This window comes from Lampetra fluviatilis, chromosome 36 (genome assembly GCF_964198595.1).
Source record: "Lampetra fluviatilis chromosome 36, kcLamFluv1.1, whole genome shotgun sequence".
In the NCBI taxonomy this organism is placed as follows: Eukaryota; Metazoa; Chordata; class Hyperoartia; order Petromyzontiformes; family Petromyzontidae; genus Lampetra; species Lampetra fluviatilis.
Window position 1 is genome coordinate 10432462 of NC_136310.1, and position 23927 is coordinate 10456388.

General features: G+C 56.3%; 1 protein-coding gene across 4 annotated transcripts in view; it reads right to left on the minus strand.

The window, feature by feature from the left end:
* Nucleotides 1-599: 599 nt before the first annotated feature.
* ECE1 (endothelin converting enzyme 1) overlaps nucleotides 600-23927 on the minus strand; it is a 32717-nt gene continuing 9389 nt past the window's right edge. For all 4 annotated transcript variants that reach the window (XM_078873360.1, XM_078873363.1, XM_078873361.1 and 1 more), the window contains exons 4-19: nucleotides 23580-23795; nucleotides 20919-21046; nucleotides 19846-19992; nucleotides 19375-19440; nucleotides 18553-18741; nucleotides 14834-14976; nucleotides 12588-12702; nucleotides 11421-11531; nucleotides 10904-11002; nucleotides 10280-10357; nucleotides 9682-9785; nucleotides 7591-7701; nucleotides 6365-6432; nucleotides 5597-5787; nucleotides 4730-4825; nucleotides 600-3709 (exon numbers count right to left, since the gene is read on the minus strand). In XM_078873360.1, coding sequence (XP_078729486.1) covers nucleotides 3533-3709; nucleotides 4730-4825; nucleotides 5597-5787; nucleotides 6365-6432; nucleotides 7591-7701; nucleotides 9682-9785; nucleotides 10280-10357; nucleotides 10904-11002; nucleotides 11421-11531; nucleotides 12588-12702; nucleotides 14834-14976; nucleotides 18553-18741; nucleotides 19375-19440; nucleotides 19846-19992; nucleotides 20919-21046; nucleotides 23580-23795 — 2039 coding nt within the window. In that variant the 3' untranslated portion in view covers nucleotides 600-3532. The remainder of the gene's footprint in view (nucleotides 3710-4729; nucleotides 4826-5596; nucleotides 5788-6364; nucleotides 6433-7590; nucleotides 7702-9681; nucleotides 9786-10279; nucleotides 10358-10903; nucleotides 11003-11420; nucleotides 11532-12587; nucleotides 12703-14833; nucleotides 14977-18552; nucleotides 18742-19374; nucleotides 19441-19845; nucleotides 19993-20918; nucleotides 21047-23579; nucleotides 23796-23927) is intronic.

The following is a 23927-nucleotide window of genomic DNA, read 5'->3' on the forward strand; positions in this document are numbered from 1 at the left end:
TATATTAAATGTAAATAATTATTATCAGATGCATTCAAAATAAAAAGGGGCACACAAAGTGAAATCGCACGAGGAGCCAGCTGCCTGCTGATTCGCGCACACAAACCGAACCCGCATAGAGCGAAGAGGAACCTGTCACACAGCAGCGTTCTTCATTGCAAGGCCCGCGGGCCACTGGCGGCCCCTGGTGGCCTTTAGTGGGGCCCCTGACGTGCGGCCCCCAACAAAACGCAAAAAGTGAAAACACCCCCCCATCATCGTCATCGTGCTGCTGTCAAACCTCAAATGGTTTCAAATAATGTGCGTGGCGGGCCCTCGCACTGATAATGTCTTATCGGCGAAAGTGGAAACCCCCCTCTGAAAATTAGTGGAGAATGGGACCTCTGGCCTAGAAGAAGATGATGACCAGTGTAGACTGGGCTCGATCCTTCGGTACGTCCGTAGACACATTCACAAGGGTGGAGGGGGGGGGGGGTCGACTACCGTGCTGCCGCGGCTGGAGCCGGCAGACCCTCCAACCTCCCCGCTGCCGTCTGACACTCGCTGCGAAAGCCCCCGCTGAAAACGCCGCCCCCCCCACCGCCCCCCACCTCCCCCCCCCCATTTCAGGCACACGCAGGAGTTTGGCGCCGAGACGGGTCTCGCGGGCGTGCCCGCCGTACGGCCCTTTCGGCTCGTGCAGTTGGGCGCGATGTCCGACCTTCCGCTTGACTACGCACCGGGAGCTCCCCCCCCCCCCGTCGCCACGGTGCCGAATGAACAAGTACCGCGGAGCGAACTCGACCGCACGCAACCGATTGAAATGGGGAAAGCTGCCGACAATCGAACCCTCTCACCTGCGTACCGATTTCTAAATGAAAAAAAAAATGCTAATGCGTAAACAAGCGGTATTTAGATTGTTTTATGAACTGATATGATGCAGCTTTGAAAAAAATCGGTAGGCTGTCAAAGGGTTCAAAAGCCGGCACGGCACAGCAACGCTTCCTCATCGCAATCCGTCACCCCTGTCCGCTGTTCCGCGGCTGCTGCCGCTCGAACCGCTCGTGGCGCTGGGGCCTGCGCCATGGCCCACAGTGCACCCTCACCTCAACTCCCCGCGCCCTTGATCCAGCGGCGTGGAAAACTCGACGGCGGATGGAGGAGGGGGTCCCCCGAGTGCGACGGCGTGCCACGGTCAAGCTGCCTCGACAGCCAGGAGCGGCCCATTCGGCGACCAAAATCGCTCTCAGAAATCGTCGCGCGCCAACTGCTCTGTCCACCCCTGGCCACCGACCCGTTCATTCACATTCCAGGGACCCCAAGCCACGGACCCGTTCATTCACATTCCAGGGAATTGTTCGGCAACCAAATCGCTCTCAGAAATTGTCGCGCGCTAACCGCTTTGCCCAAACCCGAGCGGAATCGGTCGCGGGGGAAATTAAACGGCGCACTCCGGGTTGCGACCGCCAGCCGCAGCTTGAAAATGCACACGACGATAACGTGCGAAATAAGTCGCTGCACGTCAGCGAACGGGTCGCTTGAAAGTCTTCCTCAGCTGCTCACGACCAGGTTCTCACCATGGTCAAACAAAACAAACTTGGTTGCACATTGCAAGCGATTCAGTTGCGTGCAACTAAGCTGTGCAACTGAATCGCCGATGAGGATGCTGTGGCAGTTGCCGACAACCCAGCGCCACCCAAAGGAACGGTGCAAACACAGCCCCCTTCGTTCACATTCCAGGGACCCCAAGCCACGGACCCGTCCATTCACATTCCAGGGACCTGGACTCCACCTTCCCTTTTACAGATGTCAATAAATAAATCATGGCAGTTACAACAATAAACACTTAAATACGAAGACGTAAAAAGAAAAAACGTGCGTTAAGTGCAGCAGCGAGCTTGGGTTGTGTGGGAGGAAGTGGTTGTGGGGGGTGGGGGTGCGGAGCTCTTTGGCAAACCTGCAGCAGCTTTCCTTCCCGGGAGAAGGCCCCCGCTCAGTGGCGGGGCACCACCGCCGACGCAAGCACGCACAACGCGCAAAATAATCTGCGCAAAGGTAAATGGGCGGTCGCCGTGCGACGCGGGGCGGAGCGGCGCTCCCCCCCCGCCACGCTCTCCCCGGCCGGTGGGACAGCGCCATCGGGGGTCTGCCACAGCGAGCCACGGGCGGGGGCCTCCGCTGCTAGGGAGCGCCTCGCTTCAAGCAGAGATGGGGAAATACGTTCAGCTCACAAACTACCGCAGGGCACGTGCCAAGGTAGAGGGGCAAGCCATGCAAATTTCATTGCTCGTCCCGATCACTGGCGGGGAAGGGCCTCTCCTAAAGGGAGCTCTAGAGAGCCCCCCCCCCCACCGATGGTATTTGGCCTACTCTTCCAACACTGCCAAGATGACTTTGGAACAGCCGCGCTTAACCTCACCACATGCGACCTGCCGATAGACTTGACTGCGGTGCACCCGTTCATAATGCTGGGGTGGACGGATGTGTAGAGGGAATTGGGAAACTCGGCCACAGTTTTTCAACTGCCGCGCCGAGAAACCGAATGTCCAAGTGCGCCGACCATCACACCACCACCACCACGGCAGCAGCAGCAGCGGCATTGCCGGGGAGGAAATCGAACGCAGCTTCCAATGAGCCGCGTCACGAGCGGTTTGGATGCAAATTACGTTTGACAAACGCAACCAAATTACTTGTGTGTGTGTGCGCGCGTGCGATTCACGAGCGAGCTGGATGTCGTTCCCCATCTCCGAGCAAGTTCACCGCCGTGACGAAGGCCTCCCCCCACCGCCTTCGCGGAGCTGTTTGCGAGACAGGCAGGACCGGTGGGCGGGTGAGCGAGCGAGCGAGCGGTTACCTTGCCGGTTGGCACTGGATGACGCGTCTGCGTGTCCCCGCGTGTCGACGCCTCGTCACACGGCTTTGCCCGTCGGCCCGTCCCTCCGATTTAAGGCGACTCCAGTGAAGGTGTTCACTTTTGGTTGCTACTTGCGATGACTACCAACAAAAAACAAGCCACACGCACGCGCACACGTACGTACGAAGCGACCGCTGCCACACCGGCGTCTCTACTGGCCCAGGGTTTGCGCCGCCTCGGACGAGACAACGTCCAGTGTAGTAGACACGCACGCGTGCGCGCGCACACGCGCACACGCGCACACACACTCACACGCACGCAGGCACACAGTTCTGCAGAGTCAAACGCTGATCTCAGAGGGACATCTCCAGGGCTTAATTTCAAATGGTAGGCGGGTCTGTCGGAAGTCGGACCCGGCACACCACACCAAGTATACCACTCGCTACGGCCGTGGCTACGCACGTGGCCACGTGCCGTACCACATGCTCCAGTCTACCAGCGGCCCGTCTCACGCAATCGCAAGCAACGTGTACGCGCGCGCACGCGCACGCACGCACGCGCACGCACGCACGCGCACGCACGCACGTCCCTGCAAGCGCCGACCCACCCACAGCGGCGCACTGTGCACGTGACTCCACGCTCCTCCCACTCCTCCCGCTCCTTCCGCTCCTTCCGCTCCTCCCTCCTCATCCCGCCTCCTCACCAGACCTCGCACTTCTTCGCGGGGTTCATGGGCGTGTCGGGTGGGCAGTTGAAGTGCTGCGCGAACTCGGGGGAGTTGGCGACGGTGCCGATGACGCGGTACTGCGCGGGGCTGTGCGGGTCCGTGACGAGCCCCTCGTGCGTGCTCTCCACCGTGCGCACCGAGCACCACACCTGCGCCGCACCGCACACGGCGACGCGCACACACAGCGACGCGCACGGCAAAACGCTCGACACAGCCGTGGCGCGTACCCTCGGGGCGAGCTCGGCACACTCGGCCCGCGCCGGCACCTTCAACGCGGCTTTGCCGCGGCATCCTGTAACGCACGTAGCACCCTCGCCGCACGCGCCACGCCACGCTCTCCACACCATGCTCACCACACCAGACCCTGCCAATATATGGCACACATACGCCACATGCTCAACGCACTCACCAGACACCTGTGCCACGCATTCCGTGGCACGTGGCGCACTCACCACAGTAACGCCGCAGCACACACGGCTTCGAGCTCAACAAAACTCGCCACTTTCCGTAACGCAAATGAAACACTCACCAGGCTCACAACGCCTGCACCAAAGATCCCCCGTATAGCCTGAACAGACTGTTGGGGCAAGTGCCGTGAGCGAGCACCTATGAAGGCCGGCATGGCACATGAGGGGATGGGTGGCCAGCACGATGCCCAGCCGCCTTTGTCCCCCCAGTGGCGATGTTTACACACCGCACCAGGTACTGATTTGAGGCTGCGTCGACCTAGGGGTGGCCCAGGAGCAGTTCAGATAATCGTCACCGGTGTTGGCCGTGAGCGGGACTCGAACTCGGGTCGACGTGTTCGCAGCGGAGCGCACGCTAACTGCCACACGCACATTCCTCAACGCACGCACCTCACAACACATGGTACGTGCTCTGCAGGCAGCAACATACCTGCTGCACATCTGTGTGTCTGATTAAATACATCTGGCAGCAATGAGTCACCGACATTTATGCCCGGCATCAAAGTGCACTCCCCCCCTGCGTCTGCAGAGTGTAAAACCCGCCACGGCTCGCGTTACTCCGTGAAACTGCAATCCGCGTGTCCTGTGTCCCCAACCGCTCGACGCACACGCACACGCACATGTCGTTTTAACGCAAACGCGGGAGGAGCCGGTGAGTGCAGCGCGGGAGGGACGGGAGGGATGGGAAGGATAGCGGCGCACCTGCGCGAAGCCCACGAAGAAGAGCTGCCGGCTGGAGAGGTCAAGGGCCGGGAGGGGCGGCTCCTCCCCGGCGTGGCTCACCCACGCCTCGTACGCCTGCGCAGCGGACACACAAAGATAAAGATCCCCCGTATAGGCTCAAGAGGCTTTGTTGGGACAAGTGCCATTGGCGAGCAGCACCTATGAAGGCCGGCACGGCACGCGAGGGGGTGGGTGGCCAGCACCACGCACGGTCGCCTTCTTCTCCCCAGTGGCGATGTTTACACATCGCAGCAGGTACTCATTTGAGGCCGAGTCGACCTAAGGGAGGCCCAGGTCCGGTTCAGATAATCGCCACTGGTGTTGGCCGTGAGCGGGAATCGAACTCGGGTCGTCGGGTTCGTGGCGCAGCGTAACACTAACCGCGACACCGCCGTGCAACCGGAGCGACACACACACGCACAGACGCGCACGCACAGACGCACACACATAGACGCGCACGCACGAGCCGAAATCGGCAGCCGAGAAGAACCCGTGGACTTTCGTCGAGTCTTAGTCCAGCGGATTTCATCTACGCGTTCCCTCGGTCGAGTTACCGCACACGGTAAAACGACGCCGATCCAAACACGCCGAGTTAAACCGGGTTCCTGGGTGTGCCGAGTTTGTGGTTCGGAGGTCAGATCAACGAGCCTCGTAGATCCGAATTCAGGCGGCCGCTCGCGATTCAAACCGGCTCCTCGAGGGGGTCAAGCGAGGTCAGGTGACACAAGTGGAAGTGGTGGGCAACCGGAACACAGCGGCGGGTGTAAGGTGGAAGGTGGGGGGGGGGGGCGGGGGCAAGAGACAAAACGGTCGACGTGGAATCCTCCGCGGAGCAGAGAGCCTCACGTTGTAGGCCGCCTTGAGGCCGCCGTTGTCGGCGATGTTCTCCCCGAGCGTCTGCTTGCCGTTGAGGTGCTCCCCGGAGAGGGCGTAGGCGGCGTACTGCTCGCGCATGCACGCCGTCTGCCGCTTGAACGCCTCCACCGACGAGTTCTTCCACCAGGGCCGCAGGTTCCCGTCCTTGTCGTACTCGCGGCCTGGCGAGGGGCGCGGCGTGGAGCGGGGAGAGGAGGGGGCGGGCGGAGCGGCGTTTTCGCACGACCGTTTCGTCTCGCCTGGACGGTGTTCCACCACCACCGTAATGCAGCTAACAACACAACGCACTCACTCACCCACCCATTCGCCCACTCACACACCCACTTACTCACTTACACTCACCCACCCACTCGCCCACTCGCTCAGTCAACCACCACCGATGACGATGATGCCGATGGCGTCACCGAGCAAAATCAAGAGCCAAAATTGTGGCCATTTTGCTTTCAACAGCAGCAAGATGATGAGACAAATTTACACCGGTTTCGTCATTGCTAGGAATCAGCAGTGCAGCCATCTTTGCGCACTGCCGCCCTGTGCCTCAGGGGCTGTATGTGGACATGCCGTTCCTGGTCATTGTTGGGGTCAGTTTTGCCCAAGGGCGACAACACACCAACTGCAGAGACTTGCCTGACAGCTAAGTGCATGAGCGTTGCAAACGGAATAATGATGATACTTAGAATACTACACGCAGCAATACACGGGGTGCGGAATTACGGGGGGGTGGGGGGGGGGGCATACCTTGGTCATCGAACGCGTGCGTCAGCTCGTGTCCCATCACCACGCCGATCCCACCAAAGTTCAGTGACCTTTGCACAGCGGCAGCAAAGACAAAGATCCCCCGTACAGCTTTAACAGACTGTTGGGGCAAGTGCTGTTGGCGAGTAGCACCTAAAGGCCGACATGGCGCACGAGCGGGTGGGGATGGCCAGCACCACGCCCGGGCCGCCTTTTGTCTCCCCAGTGGCGATGTTTACATGCCGCAGCAGGTACTCATTTGAGGCTGAGCGGGCCTAGGGGAGGTCCACGATCGGTTCAGACAATCGTCACTGGTGTTGGCCGCAAGCGGGAACCAAACTTGGGTCGTTGGCTTCACAGCTTCACAGCAGCAGCAGCAGCGGCGGCACACGCAGCAGCAGCAACAGCAGTGGCACATGCAGCAGCAGCAGTGGCACACACAGCAGCAGCAGCAGTGGCACACACAGCAGCAGCAGCACACGCAGCAGCAGCAGCAGTGGCACACGCAGCAGCAGTGGCACACGCAGCAGCAGTGGCACACGCAGCAGCAGTGGCACACACAATAGCAGCAGTGGCACACACAGCAGCAGCAGCGGCACACGCAGCAGCAGCAGCAGTGGCACACGCAGCAGCAGTGGCACACGCAGCAGCAGTGGCACACACAGCAGCAGCAGCAGTGGCACACACGCAGCAGCAGTGGCACACACACAGCAGCAGCAGCGACACACGCAGCAGCAGCAGCAGTGGCACATGCAGCAGCAGCAGCAGCAGCAGTGGCACACACGCAGCAGCAGTGGCACACACACAGCAGCAGCAGCGACACACGCAGCAGCAGTGGCACACGCAGCAGCAGCAGCAGTGGCACACGCAGCAGCAGTGGCACACATGGCAGCAGCAGCAGCGGCACACGCAGCAGCAGCAGCAGTGGCACACGCAGCAGCAGTGGCACACATGGCAGCAGCAGCAGCGGCACACGCAGCAGCAGCAGCAGTGGCACACGCAGCAGCAGTGGCACACACGGCAGCAGCAGTGGGACACGCAGCAGCAGCAGCAGTGGCACACACGGCAGCAGCAGCAGCGGTAGGAACTTCGATCGCGGGCGAGGCGCAGCCATCGTTCTCCACCGCACGCCGACATTCAACTTAGCGAGTACCCGACAGCGACACGGCTTTTACTCTCCGGATGAGCGCGCGAGGGTGCGAGGGCGCACGCGAATTGCGCGGCGTTACTTGGGGTAGTTGCGGGCGTAGAACGGCGCTTGCAGAATCCCCGCGGGGAAGACGATCTCGTTTTTGGAGGGGGAGTAGTAGGCGTTGACGGTGGGCGGCGTCATGCTCCACCTGTTCACAAAGACAGAGATTCACCCCCCGGGTAGCCTATTAACAGTCCGGTGGGGGAAGTGCTGTTAACGCGCGCCTACCACGGGGCGGCTGGCCAACTCCTCGCGAGGCCGCCTTGGTCTCCCGAGTGCCGACGTTAGCACGCGCTGCACCGTGCGTGCGCTCATTTAAAGCTGAGTCGATCTAGAGGAGGCCCAGCACCGGTTCATGCATTCGTCACCGATGCTGGCCTTGAGCAGAAAATGGAACTCGGGTGTGCCCGGTTCTGAGCACACTGCGCTAACCACTGTGCCTCCGAACCCCACCATGCAACCGCGTGTGTGTGTGCGTGTGCGTGCGCACGGCAGCTGAGGTCAGTGCTACACCAGCAGCAGAAGACGCTAGCTAAGTGGTGCACGGCCCAGAGGCAAAACAACGCAGCTAAATTGTCTCGTTGTCGAGAGGCGCGAATGCTTGCGTGATGTGAGCGGGCTGATGAGCGGTGGTATGAGTGGTGCGTGTGGTGGGAGGTTTTGGAGGGTGTGATGCGGGCGGTGTGAGTGGTGTTGGAGTGCATTACGACTGTTTGCGCGAGTGGTGAGTAGCGTGCTCGCGTGTTGCGATAGGTCCACGCAAGTTGTGTGCCTGGTTACGCGAGTGATTGGTTTATGCGATTGGTTTGTGATTGGTGAGCGAGCGGTGAGCGAGTGGGGAGCGAGTGGTGAGCGAGTGGCGGGCGAGTGGCGGGTGAGTGACGGGCGAGTGGCGAGCGTCTGGGGAGCGAGTGGGGAGCGTGTGGTGAGCGAGTGGCGGGCGAGTGGCGAGCGAGTGGCGAGCGAGTGGCGAGCGTCTGGGGAGCGAGTGGGGAGCGAGTGGGGAGCGTGTGGTGAGCGAGTGGCGGGCGAGTGACGGGCGAGTGGCGAGCGAGTGGCGAGCGTCTGGGGAGCGAGTGGGGAGCGTGTGGTGAGCGTGTGGTGAGCGTGTGGTGAGCGAGTGGTGAGCGTGTGGCGAGCGAGTGGGGAGCGTGTGGTGAGCGTGTGGTGAGCGTGTGGTGAGCGAGTGGTGAGCGTGTGGCGAGCGAGTGGGGAGCGTGTGGCGAGCGTGTGGTGAGCGTGTGGTGAGCGTGTGGCGAGCGTGTGGCGAGCGTGTGGCGAGCGTGTGGCGAGCGTGTGGTGAGCGTGTGGTGAGCGTGTGGCGAGCGTGTGGCGAGCGAGTGGGGAGCGTGTGGTGAGCGTGTGGCGAGCGTGTGGCGAGCGTGTGGTGAGCGAGTGGCGAGCGTCTGGGGAGCGAGTGGGGAGCGTGTGGTGAGCGTGTGGTGAGCGTGTGGTGAGCGAGTGGGGAGCGTGTGGCGAGCGTGTGGTGAGCGTGTGGTGAGCGAGTGGCGAGCGTGTGGCGAGCGTGTGGCGAGCGTGTGGTGAGCGTGTGGTGAGCGTGTGGTGAGCGTGTGGCGAGCGTGTGGTGAGCGAGTGGCGAGCGTGTGGTGAGCGTGTGGTGAGCGAGTGGCGAGCGTGTGGCGAGCGTGTGGCGAGCGTGTGGTGAGCGAGTGGCGAGCGTGTGGTGAGCGTGTGGTGAGCGAGTGGCGAGCGTGTGGCGAGCGTGTGGTGAGCGAGTGGCGAGCGTGTGGCGAGCGTGTGGCGAGCGTGTGGTGAGCGAGTGGCGAGCGTGTGGTGAGCGTGTGGTGAGCGAGTGGCGAGCGTGTGGCGAGCGTGTGGCGAGCGTGTGGTGAGCGTGTGGCGAGCGTGTGGCGAGCGTGTGGTGAGCGTGTGGCGAGCGTGTGGTGAGCGTGTGGCGAGCGAGTGGCGAGCGTGTGGCGAGCGTGTGGTGAGCGTGTGGCGAGCGTGTGGCGAGCGTGTGGTGAGCGTGTGGTGAGCGTGTGGTGAGCGTGTGGTGAGCGAGTGGTGAGCGTGTGGTGAGCGAGTGGTGAGCGTGTGGTGAGCGAGTGGTGAGCGTGTGGTGAGCGAGTGGTGAGCGTGTGGCGAGCGTGTGGTGAGCGGTAGTCACTGGTCACGGCTGGGCGGCTTGCGGAGCTGCTCTGATGACATGCGCGAAGAGAAGTTGTAGTAGTTGAGAACGTTTTGGAAGTAATCTTCCTCTATAACCTCATACTGGGACACACACACAAAGACAAAGATCTCCCGTATAGCCTTCAACATACTACTGGGGCAAGTGCTGTTAGCGAGCACCTATGAAGGCCAGCGGGGATGTTTACACACTGTACCAGGTTCTCATTTGAGGCTGGGTCGACCTAGGGGAGGACCAACACTGGTGCAAAATAATCTTTACTGGTGTCGACCGTGAGTGGGAATCGAACCTGGGTCGTCAGCGTGCTATCCGCGACACACAGAGACACACGAAGCAAACAGCTGACCATGTGCCCAGAACTCGGTAAATCCACCTCACAAATACAGAGGGGGTGGGGGGACACTGGCCCCAACGTTGTTGCAAGCCACCCCTGCTCGCACACAGTACACGATGACACCCTTCCGATGAACGCGAGCGGCTGCACCGAAGTGGCGAGGACACGCGGCGTCGCCGTTCCCTTGGTGCGTGGTGAAGGCCGCAGGCCGGCAGCTCAGCCGGCGCCCAGCTCGCCCCCTACCTGCGTGAACACCTTGTCCAGCTCCTCTGGCTTCAGGATGAAATCCGGGAAGCCGATCATGTCGTATATGGCGTCCGCCTAGACCACACGGCAGCACAGTGGCGCGTGTGAGCAGTGTGACTGACCGGTGTCCGAGTGCGAGGAGTGTCTGAGTGTGACCAGTGTGTCAGGTACAGGTGTTAGTGTGACCAGTATCCAAGTGTGTGGACCAGGGGAAGGGGCCTGTGGGGACCAGGGGGAGAGGCTGTGGGGACCAGGGGGAGAGGCTGTGGGGGTCTATATCAGATCGGGGTGGAAACCCCAGCAGCTGGAACGGTGGGGCTCAGTGGAAGACGTCGGGGCGAGATGTGAAGTCCATGCCAAGCCACTGCTGCTGGCCACCCCCGCTCCACGCCCCCCCCCCCCCCCCCCCCCCGATATGCACGAGACGCAAATTTGTCAAATTTAAAGAAACGTATCTGTAAATTGCTCCATTAGAAAATATACGTAACAAACCATCGCCTGCCCCCCCACCTCCCCCTACTGCGAAAACTTGGCAAGACCCTCCCGAAAAAGAGTCGTGAGACTCGGCGTAGCGGTGTTGCTGCATCTCGGCCGCTGGCCGTGCCGCGGCCCGGTGAGCACCTTCTCTTTGGCCGCCTCGATCGTTTCGGGGTCCATCCACGTGAGCTTGCCGAGCCCAGCCTCGAACGCCGAACGGATCTCCGTGATCATGCCCTCGGCCTGCACAGCGAGACGCCGCACCGGCGCGCCGGTTGACACACGGAATGCCGCGCGGAATAACGGGCTGAATAACGCGCAGGATAATGCACGGGACAGCAAGCGGAGTACCACACGGATTTATACACGTAATAACACGAGGAATACCACACGGAATAACGCACAAAATAACATGTGGATCAACACATGGATCTTTACGATCATGCCCTCGGCCTGCACACCGAGAAGCGGCATCAACACACGGGACTCGCGTTGGGAATCGAACCCGGGCCCTTCTTGGCGCGAGGTACAAGTGTCACCGCCGCGCTGCCGCAACCGTGCCACAGGTGCACTAGGGGGTGCCGCAGCTCGTGCCGTGCCGAGCGACCCGGTCGCCGAGGGTCGGGTTGCGGGGGCGCCCGCGACCGGCCGGCGCACTCACCACGGATTTGCTGCTCTGGTCGAAGGTGGCGCGCACGAACATGGCACCGAGCGCAAACCCCAGCGTGTTGTCCGTGTCCTCCATGCAGTCCTGCCAGCGCGGCGTGCACGACTGCTCACGATCAACACACACCCGTGGCAGGGAACACACGCACACACACAAAATCATGTACAACACACAGAGTACACACACACAGGCACGCGGCACACCGTGAGCACACAGAGTGGCAGGAAACAGGAAATGCACGCAATAATTTAACACTGAACACATACATAGGGCACACACAGTGTATACCCACACACACAGTACACACAGCGTAAATATATATTCACAGTACACACACAGGGCACACACATCCAGTGTAATGTATACACACCCAGTATACAGTATATACACACACACACACACCCAGTATACAGTATATATATACACACGAAGGCAAACACATCCCCTAGAGCCTTAACAGACTGTTGGGGCAAGTGCTGTTCGCGAGCAGCATCTATGTAGGCCGGCAGGGCACACGAGGGGGTGGATGCGCAGTACCTCGCCCGGCCGCCTTTGTCTCCCCAGTGGTGACGTTTACACACCGCACCAGGTACTCATTTGAGGCCGAGTCGACTTAGGTCCAGAGCCCATTCAAATAATCGTCACTGGTGTCGGCCATGAGCGGGAACGAACTCCACTACCGCTCTACTGTGGCGGTGATGTACATATATATACACACACACAGTGTACACACAGTTTACATACACACAGTGTACATACACACACACAGTACACACACACGCATAGTGCCAGGTAGTACACACATCACACACACAGTTTACACACTCCCAGTACACACAGTGTACATACACACACACAGTACACACACACGCATAGTGCCAGGTAGTACACACATCACACACACAGTTTACACACTCGCAGTACACACAGTGTACATACACACACACAGTACACACACACGCATAGTGCCAGGTAGTACACACATCACACACACATTGTACACACTCCCAGTACACTATTACACCATAACAGCATAAACACACCGGTCCTCATAAAACAGCTCTAAAAATCTCAATTTGAGCTGATATGGGGGGGGGTCCCTGCCAAGAGGGACACCTCCGCTCCCCGCCCCCCCCCCCCCCCCGGCCCGCTCCTGTGCACCTTCTTGGTGCCGTAGATGACCTCCAAGTACTTCTGCTCGGCGTCCTCAAAGCGCTGGTCGAGGTTGGAGGCCATCCTCTTGGCGAGGCTCCACACCATGTAGGTGTTGAGCAGCCTGCGCGCCGATGCACGGGGGAACACAGCATCGCGTCAAGCTCCTGCCGCCGGGCTCTGCCCCGCGGCACCAAGGGCTGGGCTATAACATCGTACTACGCGCGATGATGTCACCCGCATCCCACGGCGTTGAGCCGGGTTCGCGCGTCACGCTGATGACACAACACCCCCAACCCACCTTCCACCCTCGATTGAAAACGAATTTCTTTAGGAACTGCTTTTTGCGTTTAGTAGTTTGTTGTCCTTCCCCCGCACCTGCGATTAGCTCGGTTCGCTACGTACGGTGTGAAAGAAGTTCAACACACAGACGTACATACATACGTACAGATACACCCAGGCCGTGGGTGCCTTGCAAATGTGTCAAGCAGTGCTCGTTATTAAAGAATTTGGTTACTCTACCGACTGTCAACAACACTGCCTTAAAAGAGAAGAAAAAAACAATTAGCAACGTTTCAGGCAAGGGTCCTTCTCAACAAAACACATCAATTATCGGTCTGGATGCTCCAAAGGTGCCAATATTCACCCAAACTCTGCAGTCCCGTATTGAATTTTCTGGCCAACTCCATGAATGAGTGCGAGAGGAAAGTGGAGCGCCCGGAGTACTCCAGTTGCAATGTTTGGGGGCGCCACGGTGGCGAGCTGCTGACTCCCTCGCCCGGTATTCCCCAACAGACGACTCTGTTATTGCGCGTGGCGATGTGCGATGGTGCTCAAGAGCGAGACGCCAATGTGGAGTTCTGCTGCTGGCCTTCAGGTGTGGGGTTCACGTCGTTCTGTTGTTCCTCATCCACCGTTGAAGGAGCGCGGACGACGGTGCTTTACTGAATGGTCCATAAATGATATCATATATAATATATAATATGGACCATATAGGGCATAGTTCTGACCATCCACCCCCTCGTGTGCCCTGCCGGCCTTCATCGGTGCTCTCTAACCGCACTTGCCCCAACAGTCTGTTGAGTCTACACAGGGAAACTTTGTACGTGCCGCGGTGGCGAGATGTTAGCTCCCTCGCCAAGTACGCAGGAGATCGTGGGTTTGAACCCGACCCTTACACCTGTATATTTGAAGTTTGCATGATCTCCCCGTGGATTTTTCCCTCCAATTTTTCTCTCCTGACTTAGAATCAACATGCATTTAAATGATTTAGCGGCTATACATTTCCACGAGATAAGCCACTTCATTGGGCTATCATTTGTGGCCAGGTCACTTCTGAATGAGAGCTGTATCGCTCACCTGGTAAAATAAAAACAGTCATAATAGGGAGTGGTAGTGTTGCACTTATCGCTCTACGCTACGAACCCGGCCACCCGAGTTTGATTCTCGCTCACAGCCAACACCAGTGACGATTATCTGAACCGGTCCTGGGCGTCGCTTGGGTCAACTAAGCCTCAAATGAGTGCCTGGGACACTGTGTAAACACCGCCACTGGAGAGACGAAGGCGGCCGGGCATGGTGCTGGCCACCCAACACTTCGTGTACCGTATTGGCCTTCATAGGTGCTACATGCTAACAGAAATTGGCCTAAAATATGTTAAGATTATAAAAGGGGGATCTTTATCTTTGCCCGGAGGTGTGTGGGGAGCAGTGGTGTAGCGAGCGGTTCGTGCATTGCGCTACACACCCAGCAACCCGAGTTCAATTCCCGCTCATGGCCAACACCATTGGCGATTATCTGAACCGGACCTGGGCCTCCCATAGGTCGACTCGGCCTCAAATGAGTACCTGCTGCGATGTGTAAACATCGTCACTGGAGAGACAAAGGTGGCCGGCGTGGTACTGGCCACCCAACACTTCGTGTGTCGTGCCGGCCTTCATAGGTGTTACTCGCAAACACCACTTGCCCCAGCAGCCTCTGCAGGCTATACGGAGGATCTTAGTCTTTGTGTGCATCTGCCAGTCGTCTCAGTCAATGAATCCATAAGCACGTGGGTCTGTCCGGTGAGCTCCTATCAGCGAGCCTTCGACACTTCACATGACAACCTCGAGGTACATCTAGCCTGGCACAAGCGCCATGGTGACATCACCGCCACTCAGTGGCGAACAGTGGTTGTTTATTGTTGTGTGTGTGTACACGTGCGTGTGTCGTGTGCAACAACCGAGCGATGCGGTGCGGTGACGGCGTGCGCTACGTTTTGTCGGCGCCGCTGAGGAGCTGGGAAACCTTGCGCAGGTAGTCGGTGGCGTACACCACCACGGGCTCCGTGCCGTTGAGCACCAGCGGGTGGAACACGGCGTTCAGGAACGGCAGCCACTCCACAGCGGGTGCCAGCTCCTGCGATAAACACCGCAGCGGGGGGGGGGGGGGTAGAGACGGCGGCGTCACACCTCGCACGCGTGCGTATCGGATCGTCGTTACGAGTGTTATATATTGGCCTCTGGCAACTCCCCTTCCCATCCCCGCATCCCCACCAACTCCTCTACGAAGATGTGCCGACCACGCTACACCGCTACCATGGTCGTGCACAGGGGCAAACGATCGCGAAGGCAAAACGGGATATGGGACAATGGCGCAGCACGACGTAACGGGCGTGGAAGGAATCCTCGTTGCAATTGAAGGGAACTAGTTCCAGCTGTAACTGTGCAGCGGTACGTGTTGGTTGTTTTTTCCTCGCACTTTCTGTTTATAGGTGGCATTGTGTCGCCACTTTGGAAGGGTTTAGTCAGATATCAATCGATTTAATTTTTGGGCCGCGTTTTGGGCAACTGAGAAAATGGGAGACGTCTTCTGACATTGCTTGGCACAAAGGGCAGCAGTTGGGGTCGATTCGATTTTAGTAATTGGCTAGCATGGAGCAGTAACCTGAATGGAGTTGAGCCAGTTTTGTGTGAGTTGCCCAGGTCAGGGATTTTTCGTCATCTGCTATGGGTGGGGCCAACCCCCTAGCACGACATTGGGGGCTTGTGGAGGCATTCAGGCAGTGTATGGTGGCAGCGGTGTGCAAGTGGTTAAAAAATGATTTGGTGGTGCTATTTGGTGGAAGAGCGTTTAAAGTAGATTGCACGTTAGCAGAGCTAAAAGGAAAGCAAGGTGGATTTCATTTTCCTAGCAGGTGCATGGGCTTTGAGTAGCTTTGTGCAAGGATGCGTTGTTGAGTGGCATGAAGCCAGATATTGATCGGTGAGAAGCTTGCAGTGTTCTTGAATCGGAAGAACTTTGGTTTCTTGGTGGAGATGGTCAATGGGCGCCATGAGGTGGCATCCTGTGGCTAGGCGAAGTGCCTGGTATTGGGAGGTTTGGAGCTTTTGGTAACCTGTAGAGGAGAGGTTTGGGCACCAAATGGGACTGGCATAATTGATGATGGGATGTCCAATGGCCTTGTAGGTTAGGAGTAAAGTCTCCTTTTGGTGACACCAAGATGTGCCGGCGAAAGCTCGTAAGATGTTATTTCGTTTGTTAACTTTTGCGTGGACGTTTCTGCCGTGTTGAGCGAAGCTGAACACGGTGTCAAAGGTTACACCTAGAATTGTTGGGGTTTTTGCTCGTGGGAGGCGTTGGTTGTTTATTATGACGTTGGGATGTAAGTTGGCTTGATGAGGATCAGGTGTGAAAAGGGTGACTGTTGATTTAGATGTTGAGAGTTGAAGCGATCTATTGGCTAGGAAAGTGCTGAGCCGTTTTAGATAGGAGTTGATGGAGTTTTCCATTTTGGGTATATTTTGATTAAAAATGTAAACTGTGATGTCGTCGGCATAGCTGACTACTTGTACTCCTTTTGGAGGAGTTGGTAGATCGTGGAGGTAGGCGTTGATCAGCGCTGGGGATATTATGGAACCTTCTGGTACTCCTGCATGAATGTTTCGTGAGGAGGATTGAATATCATGAAAGAGAGTGCGTGATTGGCGGCTGCTTAGGTAATTTGTAAGCCAGCAAACAAGGCCTGATGGTAGCATAGAACCCTGGATGATGTTGATGAGCGTGAGGTGGTTAACGGTGTCGAAAGCCTTTGTAAGGTCAAGGGATGCGACGACAGTGCGGGATGGGGGCTTTTTCTCATTGAAACCGTTTGCAACTGGGGTGGTTATGTTGAGAAGAGCTGTTGTTGTTGAATGTGCAGGGCGAAAGCCATGTTGGTGAGATGATGGAGGTAAGTTGGTGGTGATGATTGGAAGGATGAGGGCCTCTAAAATCTTGATTGATGGGCAAAGTAGGGAAATCGGCCTGTAGGACGTTGCTTGATTGAGGTCTTTGCCAGGTTTTGGAAGTGGGATGATTGTCGATGATTTCCAGATGGCCGCAATGAGGTTGCACTGTAGTGAGGCGTTAATGCATCTGAAAGGGAAGAGTGCCAAAGTTTGTTGTGAGCGTTGAAATCGCCAATAACAATTGAGTTGTTGTTTGGTAAAAGTCGATTTATATTGAACTGATAGTTGCGAGGCCGAGAACTGGTTGGTGGGATGTAGACGTTGATTATAATGAGTGGGCCTAGATGGGATTTGATACGGACGATTAAGACGTCTGTGGTGATATCAGAAGGAGGCATTGGGATTTTAATTTCTTCAAATTGAATGCTGTTATGGATGAGGAAAGCTAGACCGCCACCAGCTGTTGGTCGGTCTCGACGGAGGAAAGTGAAATTTTCAAAGTTGGGCGGGCAAGAAGTGGATTTTAATTTTGTTTCTTGGATGGCGGTTATATTAATGGAGTTTTGTTGTAGGTAGGTGCTGAGTTCAAGAGATTTGTTGTTGATGCCGTTGATGTTAAGTTGAAGGATTTTTAGATCATTTTTGTTGTGGACGTTTTGTTGTGGTTCAAACGGTGGTTGCGATGGATGAGGTGGTGGTGCTAGTGTGGTTGTACAAGGTGGAGTTGTTGGAGTGGATGATGTACAACATTTGCAGAATCAGCCGGAATTTGAACTGGGGATGCGGGCTAAAGTAGCCCAGCGTTTGTGGTACCAAGCTTCACAACCGTTGCATTGGATACAATTTGCATTGACGTTCTTGCCACAGCCGCCACAAGGCAAAAACGGGGCCTGGATTCAATTCGACGTCCCCAGCAATAATGAGAAGCCAGCTCCAGTATGCCGGGAGGCCTGGGTTGGCTGGCGAAAAAACAGGAAAGTGTGAGGGGTGATGATGTTGCCATTCGCAAAGTGCTTTCGTAGGACTTGGTCTCTCCACTTCGAACAAGCGGCAACACTGGAGAGTACGGGTTGGTGGACTGTACGGTCACCTGCTGCTGCTACCGCCCCACCCGTCAATAAGGCTGAACGGCGGCAGCTGAACGGCGGCGCCAGAGCGGCATGCCGGCTCGCAGCCAGCACCGGTGAACGGCCAGATGTCAATTTGTTACTTTTTAAAATTGTTATTCAAGAAACCCAGAATACAAAGTAGATACCAAAGAGGGGAGGGGGCGGGGGGGGGAGGGGAAACAGCGAATGATGTGAACCAAACCCCGGAGCGGTACACCCTCAAAAGTTGGGGACCGACCAGTGGGCGACTGGGCTCACTGCCCAACTGCGGAAGGGTTAACGATCGGGACAAAGGGCAATTATGGGGAGGGGATGAAGATGGAAGAAGGGGGAGGGGTAGGGGGGAGGAATAATGTAACCAAACAGAACCGGAAATACAATAACATCAACACAATGCCCAAGTTAGGCATTGTTGTTTTCTCAGAGGAGCGGTGACTAACGACCGTGTGTTAATAGAGGTGGTCTCGTGTCCTGAGTCCATCCCTTCACCCCGGGCCCCCATACATTTTTTTTACTTTTCATCCCATCTCAAAAAACCAAGTCGCCAATCTCTCCGCCGCGCCATCCGCAAGAAGCCGTTTTGATTCAGAACGGAGGAAGAACAGAGTTAGGAGACCCCCCCACCCCCTGCTCCTCCGGCGACGCGAGAGCGGCACCTGCAGCTGCACGATGCTCATCTTGTGGTAGATGTCCTCCTCGTCGCGCCGCTCCTCCTGCGGCGTCGTCAGGTTCGCGATCTCCGTCTCCAGGTGCAGCACGCGCTCCAGCAGCGCGCGCGTCGCGTTGGGCTCCCCGCCCAGCAGCACGCACACCTCCACCATGTAGCCCAGGTACGCCGTCAACACCTGCCGTACACACACAAGGCACCCCCCCCCGATAGCCTCATCAGACTGCTGGGGCAAGTGTTGTTAGCTGCCGGCACGGCACACGAGGATGAATGGACACCACCGACCACCTTTGTCTCCAGAGTGATGATGTTTACACACCGCACCAGGTATTCATTTGAACCTGGGTCAGGCAGGCCCAGGACCGATTAAAATAATCGTCACTGGTGTTGGTCGTGAGCGATGCACAAAGACATAGGCCCTCCTGTAAGAGACTGTTGGGGAAAGTGCTGTTAACGAGCACCTTTCAAGGCTGACACGGCACACGAGGGGGTTGGTGGCCAGCAACACGCCGGCCGTCTTTGTCTCCCTCGTGGCGATATTTACACATCGCACCAGGTACGGTTCGGATAATCGCCACTGGTGTTGGCCGTGAGCGGGAATCGAACTCGGGTGACCGGGTTTGTAAGGCAGCGCGCTAACCGCTACACTACCACGATACACACCACACACACACAGATACACACCACACACACAACGCGCACAGCATCGGCGTACTACGGTCAAATCTGCGCCACCACGCACCCACCACACGCAGCGCAGGTCAAGGGGCGCGTGTCAAAGATTCGTCGCGAGCCAAGGGGAGTAACACACCTTCTCGTTGGCCGTCTTGTTGAGGTAGTAATCACGGGACGGCAAGCCCAGGTTCGGTTGGTCCACCTGCATTAACCACACGTGCGAGTGCGCGCGCAAACTTACACACGCAAACACAAAGCGTGCAAAAATACACACACAACACTTGCCAATAAATAACGTCAGCACAGCGCGTATGCCAGGCTAGGTGTATGCTGAGATCAGGGGGTGGGTGGCCACCACCACTCCCAGCTTCCTTTGTCTCCCCAGTAGCGATGTTTACCGGGTACTCATTTGAGACCGAGTCGACCTAGGGGAGGCCCAGGACCGATTTAGATTATCTTCACTAGTGTTGGCCGTTGAGCAGGAATCGAACTCGGTCGCCATGTTCGTAGCGCAGTGCTCTGACACACACACAGACGCACATCCTACGTGCACACACAGACCAAACCACATCAGCAGCCAGCTGCGAGCCAGGACGTGCGCACGTGCCTGGATGACATTGGAGTTGGAGTTCTTGGAGTCGGGCCCCACGTAGACGGAGAAGAAGGGCGTGGCGCGCACCATCGACGACACCAACTGGAGCACATCCTGGAAGGAATCCTTGTCCCAAGCGCCGGTCACGTTCCAGCCGCCAACCTGCTCGCAGACGAGACCGCACGCACACACGGACGCACGCACACACGCACGCACGCACACACGCACGCACGCGCGGACGTATGCACGTTAGCCTCAGTGCTGACGGGCAGGCCATCGTCAATGCTTCCGGCCGAGTCTCCTTGGGAAGCAGAGTCGAGCGATATTGGCCGAGGTCATTTGCAACGCCAGTAAGCGACGCCAATGGCTCTTCTCTGATGAAGAGCGAGCGGATCCTGGCCTCGGCTGGCGCGGAGGGGGGGGGGGTTCGACGAGGTCGGGATCGTTTGAACGTCGCCTCCCGCGACCCCGACGTTTAAAGCGACCACGACGTAAATTCTCGTAACCCTAGAAGAGCTTCCCTCCTCCTGCTTCTCCCCTCACCCACCCCGACACCTAATCTCTGGGATCAAAACCCCAACATCCTTGTCCGATCGCTCTGCTTTGCAGACTTTTAAGTTATAAATGCGTGTTACTGGAAAGAGATGTGTTCTTAAAACCTATTTATATACGCTTCCGCTTGTTAAACTTTTAGTTCATTCAGTAAATGGATTCTTAAAATGTATTTATAATATAATTGTGTTTCTGCTGTCTGTTGCTGCTGTGTCCTGTACAAAGCTTTGAGATCCTTGGTGATAAGCGCTGTATAAATTGAATTATTATTATCAGCCTTGTATTTTGTACAGCTGTTTTTGGATATGATGTGTGTGTGTGTAACGGAGCGGTTGTTGTGACGGTCAGCAAGCTGCACTATGAACATTGCTACGGGGGAGACAAAAGCCTCGGGCCATGGTGGGTGGCCACTCAACCCCTTGGTGCGCCGTGTCGGTGGCCTTCACAGGCGCCGCTCGCTAACGGCACTTGCCCCCGAATCTGTTCAGGCTACACAGGGTGGGGGGGGGAATCTTCATAATGGGGAGAGAGGTCACCTTGTCGATGAGGTCGACGAGGGGCTGTGCGCCCAGCTCCTCGATGTGGGCCTCGTTCATGCAGGACTGGTAGTAGCGGTGAGCCTTCCGCTCCGCCTCGCTCGAGCTCACGTTCGCCGTGCTGTTCTCTTCACGACGACGATGCCGCCGCCGACACGCGGGGGGGGGCAGAGCCAACGGGGCAAAAGATTAACGGGGAAAACCGCGTCCGCGCACGATGCTGGATTCTGTTGACAGTTTCCGTGATTTTGTATGTGCGTATTTTGAACTTCTTTCGCTCCGTACATAGCCAACCGTGCTAATAGGAGGTAAAACATACATAATACTTCTGAAGTATTATATATGTTCAGGAGCGAGATGCCAATGTTGAGGTCTAATGACCACGACGAGAGGGCTTCAGGAGAGCGTTCGTGGAGTTTTGCTCTTTTTAAATCCTTTATATTAAGTTCACTTGCTTGCGCGCTTACGACTGTGCAAATCTTTCGGTCGTTTTTTAACCCACTTCCCGTGATCCAATCGAGCTGACATTTTGCACACAGACTCGTTGTGCGTGACAATTTATTTTCGTTTTTTTTTTTAGGAAAAAAAAAATGTCATATTTAATTTAAAATACCAATGTGATAAAAATAAAACTCTTACTCAAGAAAAACAGAAATGAATAATAAAATGAAACCGATGCCACGCATATAAAGGATTTATAGTGAAAAACTTTGTTTTTACGGGTTAATTTTTTCTTCCTCCTTACTACGTAGTTCATAGTGTGGTATGTACGGCCAGAGTCGCGCACTACCGTGGCTTGTCCTTAATGAACCTCTATGTATCTCTATAGGTCTCTATGTATGTCTATGGGTTTACTATATGACCCATAGTTTGGGTTGTATCGCCACAATCGCACTAATGTAGCTTGACTTTAACTGGCAGTACGGAAGCTGATGGGTAGCTACCATGACTAAATTCGTTTTGGATAATTACAAAACGGTACTTTTTATCTGGATTGTGTCTCAATGCTTCGGGAAACCCTTTGATCAATCTGGACAGTTAGTGCCAAACAGCAAGAACACTTTATACCAGAGATTTGATCATCTTTACATGAGTTATAGTGCCTACCCGTCGTGGACAGATGGACGGACAGAGCTAATGCATAAACACTTTCAACCTCGGTTGGAAAGTGTCCACTAACGAGGAAAGACCACGCTAATGGAAAAAAGCAATTATCGATCAGAAACATCACCCCCTAATGCAAAGCCACCACTTCGAAACGGCCAGAAAAATGATATTTACCCGTCACAGCAAGCATCCTAGCTGCACTAATCACATACTGGAGGAGAATATGTTTGGCCTGGCAAAAACCGCGAATCTAAGGCAAGCCCCACGCTCACTCAGTTCTGTCACTGCAAGAGACTCTTGCAGTGACAGAAGTGACAGAGCCTTGTGTGAGCATGAGTGTTGGGTCGCCCACGAGATGTTTTTGAAAGTCCTCTTCGACCCCCAGTAAGAGGTTCCCCAACGTCGCTCTCAAGAATAGCTGCCGACGGGGTGGCGATGTGGTGCATTAGAAGCGGACTGCGACAGAATCACCCATCTTGCAGATATTAGTCAGCCAGTTAAAAAAGTGGGGCACGTCACATGATTACTCGATGGATAGCAACTGTCAATTAATGCACACAGAGATTAACCCGCAAATAATGATTAACTCGGTATTTTTGTTTCCTTATTATATTATTCTGCCCATTTTTACATTTAACTTTATTTATTCAATGAATTACGTGAATATCGCACATCAATATCGTTATTTTGTATGATCTGTAAACCGCAGAATGTAATTTAAGATAAAAACGGACATTTTCAAGATGGCTGCCCGATCGACTTTGAGCTGGCCGACGGATTGACTGAGCGGAATCGATACAATTGGCCTGGATTCACGATCCGCAATGACCATATATGGGAAAAGACACGCCCCCATTCGGCCAATGCCACGCCTACTTTCTTCCATATATGGTAAAATGTCTGATCGGTGATTTCTTTGCGTGTACGATTTTATCGTATTACAGCGCACGATTACAAGAGGTGGAAGCATCGAATCAATCGGAGAGCACAACCTCAAAGTAAAACGTCCCATGAGGGTTAAAGCAGAAATTTACACACTCGTCAGGAGAAGCGGTGGCGCAGTTGTAAGCGCACTGCACTCTGAACTCGAAAACCCGGGTTCGAAATTAAACGAATTAAAACTAAGCGAAATATTTTACAACACGAAGCTGAATAGAAATGATAGCTCAACGAAGTGGCTTATCACGTGGAAATTTATAGCAGCCAAAGAGTCCAAACACGTTGATTATAAATGTGGAGTGAAAAACCGGAGGACCAGGAGAAAAATCCACGTGACCACGGGGGGAGAGAGACACCGCAAACTTCAAATATAAAGCAGGTATCAGGGTCGGGATCGAACCCACGACCTCCTGCACATCAGGCGAGGGAGTTGACATCATCAATCCACGAACGCGGCTAACATCGGTGGCGAGCGACGTCCGAACCGGTCGCGGGGGGCCACCCCTTCGTATCACCAACCACGCCACGCTGCCGTGCGGGCACGGCGGCGTCGGCAGGAACGCCGCGCGCGGGCACGCGCGCACGCGTACCCCGAACGTCGTCAGCGTCGCTCACCGAGCAGTCCGCGCATCACCCCCTGGTTCTGTTCCCACAGGTTGTTGAAGGTGTTCCAGCGCGAGCGGCCCTCCGGCAGGGGGTTCCTGCGAGCCCACCCGCCGCACGCGTACGTGAAGAAGTCCTGGCACGGGCTCACGGAACGGTCCATGGAGGCGAGGATGCGCGCCGCCACCCCCACGCACGACTCGGACAGGCACACCGAACGCGACGGGTCTAGGGGGGGGGGGGCAGGGGAGGGGGGGTGCGGAGATGGGGGGGTTGCCTGGTGTCACATCAGGGCTGGTTGCTTGCTTGTTTGCACGTGGCGTCTGTGTGTATGTATGTTGAACTTCTTTCGCACCGTAT